Genomic DNA, 5,203 nt, shown 5'->3' with positions numbered 1-5,203 from the left:
CCATCTAACCTCACAGGAGCGTGATGGTATCTGCGCATGATGATGTATTAATTTCTTTTATATAATTTCCACTAGCGGCTAAAATCCCCGCTGCTTTTCAGATCAGATCTGATGGAACTTTATTAGTCCCACAAGTGGGAAATTGCACTTGTCACAGCAGAAAGAGCAGCAAAAAATAAATATGTATACGTCTTTATCTACACAATGTACAGTCAGTATCTACACAAAAATGTACAACTGGAAACTACCGTGTGTGTGTGTGGGGCCAACTGTGAGGTCTTTGTATATTTGGCATAGCAGTTTAATGCTGGTGAATTCAGCACTTGTTCAGGTTTGTTCGGGTATAAAGATGGGAGGTAGTGAACTTCGTGTACTGGGGCAGTTAAGGAAGCGGCCGCGTAATCAGAAGGTTGCCGGTTCGAGGTCGCCAAGGTGCCACTGAGGTCCCCGTCCCCACACGCTGCTCCCCGGGCGCCCAGTGTCACCAAGGGTGACGGTTAAATACAGAGGACACGTTTCACCGTCTGCTGCGCTTCATCATTTAAACTTCAGTCCAGAACCCTGAACCGCAGGCCCAACTGTCACATCCCGGGGTTTTTATTTTTATTAGAATTAGTTCTCCCTTCTATAACGCGTTATTCTCTAAAGATGGCAACCGTACCTACTCACCGGAGAAGTTTCTGGAAACTCCAGCCTGCTTTTATTTACTTTTATTGGTTGCTGGTGAAGTGAGGAACCTGGTGAGGCCGCAGTTCTTCATCCCTGCAGCAGTAGAACCTGCTCGCCGCTAGAGCGCGTAGAACCTGCGGAGAAGCAGACAGGAGGAGGAGGAGGAGGAGGAGGAGGAGGAGGAGGCGGTGAAAAATCTCTCATCATCATCATCATCATCACCATCATCACCTGTCTGCTTCTCCCCGTCTTCTCGTAACTCGCTTCAGAACCAGGTTCCACCGTCCAGTCCGGACCATGAAGCGGATAAAGCGCGATTCTCCCTGAACGGCGGACGGACCGAACCGAACCGAACGCGGCTCCCGCCCCGGTACGAGGCAGGAAAAGTTTCCCCGATGGCCCTGGTCATGGATCCGGTGAGCAAGTGGAGCCCGAGCCAGGTGGTGGACTGGATGAGAGGTGGGTGACGGAACCGGGGCTTTATCAGGCGGATCTCCCGTCATCCCCTGCGCTGCTCGGTTCTGATCCAGAACACAAACCGGACCGTGAAGAACGTGCCGTTTACACGCTACTCGCGCCAGTCTCATACGATTTTCACCGCGGAGCGAATATACACACACATATTTACACACACACATACATATACACACATATACATATACACACACACACATATACACACATATACACACACACACATATACACACATATACATATACACACACATATTTACACACACATATACATATACACACATATTTACACACACACACACACACACTTATACATTACAGGCCAAAAGTCTGGACACCTTCTCATTCAACATGTTTTCTTTATCTTCATGACCATTTACGTTGGTAGATTCTCACTGAAGGCATCAAAACTATGAATGAACACATGGAGTTCTGTACTTAACAAAAAAAAGGTGAAATAAGTGAAAACATGTTTTATATTCTAGTTTCTTTGCTCTGATTACTGCTTTGCACACTCTTGGCATTCTCTCGATGAGCTTCAAGAGGTCGTCACCTGAAATGCTTCTCCAACAGTCTTGAAGGAGTTCCCAGAGGTGTTTAGCACTTGTTGGTCCAGCTCACCCCAAACCATCTGGACTGGGTTCAGGTCCGGTGACTGTGGAGGTCAGGTCTCCACTTTTTGTTAAGTACAGAACTCCACGTGTGTTCATTCATAGTTCTGATGCCTTCAGTGACAATCTACCAATGTAAATGGTCATGAAGATAAAGAAAACACATTGAATGAGAAGGCGTGTCCAATCTTCTGGCCTGTACTGTATATACACACTCATACACACACACACACACACACACACACACACAACAACAACAACATTTATTTCTTATATAGCCCAAAATCACATACAGTATGTCTCAATGGGCTTTGACAGGCCCTACAGTTGACACCCTCAACACTTGGCCCTTCTGCACACAAGGAAAAACTCCACACAAAAAAAACTCTGGGAGAGAGAAAAAAAAAAGAAAGAAACGTTGGGAAGGAGTGATAGAGAGAGGGACCCCCTTCCAGGGTAGAGTGAGCCTGCAAATGGTGTCAGTGCAGGGTTGGTGATGGTACGTACAATAAGAGAAAAGGTCCTACAGTTGGAGGTGGAGAATTCCAGAATGTAGTCCAGTGTCATGGTCTAGATTAAGAATCCATTATGATGTTACTGGTCCATTTGAAGATCCCTGAAGCTGTAGTTGTAACGGTGGTGGTGGCTGTGGTGACCCTCTGGTTTGTTTCATGGTATGTCCTTGTTAAGCAGTTGTCAGGAACCAGGATTTATCTGCTGGTCTCTTCACTGGGGTCTGCCAGTAGTCTGGACGCTTGATTCCGTGTCTCGGAGAAAAACAAACAGAAGCAGCGGCAGACGGTTGCACTGTACGACCGATACTGAAATATGTGGTTATGGTGGTATATTGGTGCTACAGTGGCCCGGTACCCTAACTAGGACAGCCTAACTAGGGTGAATTTGACTTTGTGTCTAACAGGGGGACTCTGTGATAAACTGGACTTTATAATCGACAATGCGTCAAAATGAAGTGAAATGAGGGTCTAGGACTTTGACAAAAAGCCAGAGAAAACAGATAGGTTTTGAGATTGGATTTAAACACCGAGACTGTGTCTGAGTCCCGGACACTGACAGGCAAGCTGTTCCACAACTGTGGAGCTCTATAGGAGAAGGATCTGCTCCCAGCTGTGACCTTCTGCACCTTTGGTACCAGTAGTGACCCCGCACCCATTGATGGAAGGGGGCGTGGCGGTTCGTAAAGAACCAAAAGTTCACTCAGGTACTGCTTGAACTCGATCTCTTCAGAGGTCACTATAGACCCCCGTTGTTCCTCCACAGTGAGGAACCTCGTTTAACCTGGGTTCACTGCAGTATGAAATAAGTCTCCACAATCGTAAGTGCTGTTTGGAGTCCCTCACGTTGAAGCCCCGCCCCTCCAGCAGGTTCCGGAGGAGCGCGGCGTGGTGTGAATGAAAGTGAGGAGAGCGTGTAAAGGGTCCCGGAGGGATGGTGGAGAAGATGAATGGAGGCTTTATGTTGGTGGTGGAAGTGAATTCTCATTCTGAGCAGCAAGTTGGACTTGATTAAAATTCTGATGGAGGAGAGGAGAGGAGAAGAACCAGGGGGTGTGGCCTGGAAACAGGGCAGGGCACTGCAAACTTCCCATTGAATTTAAATAGATGTTTTTCCCATGAAGGAATCATCTTGGACAGTATAGGTGGACAAGGTGACATCTCTGTGGCCACGTGGCATGTGGACACACCCTGGAGACAAGTTGGAATGGCAGCCTGGCATGTACTTTCTACTCGATGTTGGAGTAGGATATAAGTAGCGCGGGTATTTCCGTATGGCGAGCGGGCGTGGTGTAGGACGTCAGTGACGTATCATGACCTTGCTAATAGCGCTGGGGTGACATATCGACGTCATACGCAGCTACGTGAGGGACTCTGAGTTTCAACAGCAACACGTGGGAGAACTTCAATGTAGGAATAAGTTATTGTGTAATTTGTACTTTGTTGGAGGAGGGTATAAGAGGGGGCGGGGTAATCAGGCGCCGCTCTCCTCGCTAACGGATGAACAATAGTCCATTACCATGATGCCGTCCTCATTCACAATGTCGCCCATGTCAAAAAGCACCATGTTTCAGGCTACTGTCGGTTCTCAACATCATATCCAGAATCTAACATTTTGTTCAGAATTGTTAGATTAATTTGCTTCAGATCTTGATTATTTCCACAGTAATGTATAATTTGTATATACAGTTAGATTAATTTGGTTCCCACACTGTCCTCTCCTCTGAAAGTGTGTAAAAGTGTCTGTGCTGCTGTCTGTGGGAGTGAAGTATGTGACTCATCTCTGAGTCACTTTATACCACCCAGCACAGAGGTATACACACACACACACACACACACACACACACACACAGAATCCATCGCAGCAACGTTCCACCAGCAGGGCGAATGACCTGCAGCAGGAGGACCATGTCAGGACGTCCTGCCAGGAGGGTCATATCACGTTAATACTGAATTCATACATTAATTCTGATCAGCTGCTGGCTGTATGTACAGAACATACACAGAACAACACACAGACCGTGCTGGTAAAGGGTTGGTGGGTGTTGATGGTGAGCTGGTCTCGGTTCCTCTGCAGGTTTGGATGACTGTCTGCAGCAGTACATCAAGAACTTTGAAAGGGAGAGAGTGGGAGGTGAACAGCTGCTGCGCATCACCCATCAGGAGCTGGAGGACCTGGGCGTGTCCCGCATTGGACACCAGGAGCTCATCCTGGAAGCCGTGGACCTGCTCTGTGCTCTGGTGTGTCTCTCTCTCGCACCTTCTGTTTCCTCTACAACCTGAAAGCTCTCTTTGTACATTTTAACAGCAAGGAAAAGGGTTCAAAAAAGAAGAGATGGCGGCGACTAGCAGCCGTGTGCATTTTGATGAGATGATGGGATATTTGTGGAGCTGCATGATGAGCTGTTAATATCCCAGCAGTCCTCAACCCTCCCACACAGCCAGCAGACCACCGAGAGCCACTTAAGTGTGTGTGTGTGGAGTTTAGTCATCTCAGGGTTCAGTGCTGTTCAGTTATTATCATCCTGTCTCCTCTCCATCATAGAACTATGGGCTGGAGACGGAGAACCTGAAGACCCTCTCGCACAAACTCAACGCCTCAGCCAAGAACCTCCAGAACTTCATCACTGGGCGCCGCCGCAGTGGCCATTATGATGGCCGAACCACACGCAAGCTGCCCAACGACTTCCTGACCTCCGTTGTTGATCTTATTGCTGCTGCCAAAAGCCTGTTGGCCTGGCTTGATAGGTCAGCTGCAACACACACACACACACACACACACACACACAATCCACCTCACTGCCTCCCTGAATAGTGTCTCATTGATTATTTGTTGCCAGATTGGTGTTGAGGAGCCCATTTCACAGGCACAGCAGTAAGAAATGATCAGTTGTGAGACCACCTCCATGTTGTATTCAGATCATGTGTTTGGAGAGG

General features: G+C 47.8%; 1 protein-coding gene across 5 annotated transcripts in view; it reads left to right on the top strand.

Annotated features, from left to right (window-relative positions):
- The first annotated feature begins 855 nt into the window (after window positions 1-855).
- The window catches only part of cnksr2a (connector enhancer of kinase suppressor of Ras 2a), a 24,733-nt gene continuing 20,385 nt past the window's right edge, over window positions 856-5,203 (top strand). For all 5 annotated transcript variants that reach the window (XM_028963046.1, XM_028963037.1, XM_028963028.1 and 2 more), the window contains exons 1-3: window positions 856-1,128; window positions 4,344-4,507; window positions 4,812-5,014. In XM_028963046.1, the coding sequence (XP_028818879.1) occupies window positions 1,065-1,128; window positions 4,344-4,507; window positions 4,812-5,014 (431 nt within the window). In that variant the 5' untranslated portion in view covers window positions 856-1,064. The remainder of the gene's footprint in view (window positions 1,129-4,343; window positions 4,508-4,811; window positions 5,015-5,203) is intronic.

Source organism: Denticeps clupeoides, chromosome 2 (genome assembly GCF_900700375.1).
Source record: "Denticeps clupeoides chromosome 2, fDenClu1.1, whole genome shotgun sequence".
NCBI classification, from domain to species: Eukaryota; Metazoa; Chordata; class Actinopteri; order Clupeiformes; family Denticipitidae; genus Denticeps; species Denticeps clupeoides.
Note: the sequence above shows the minus strand (reverse complement) of the source record. Positions and strands in the feature narration are given on the sequence as shown.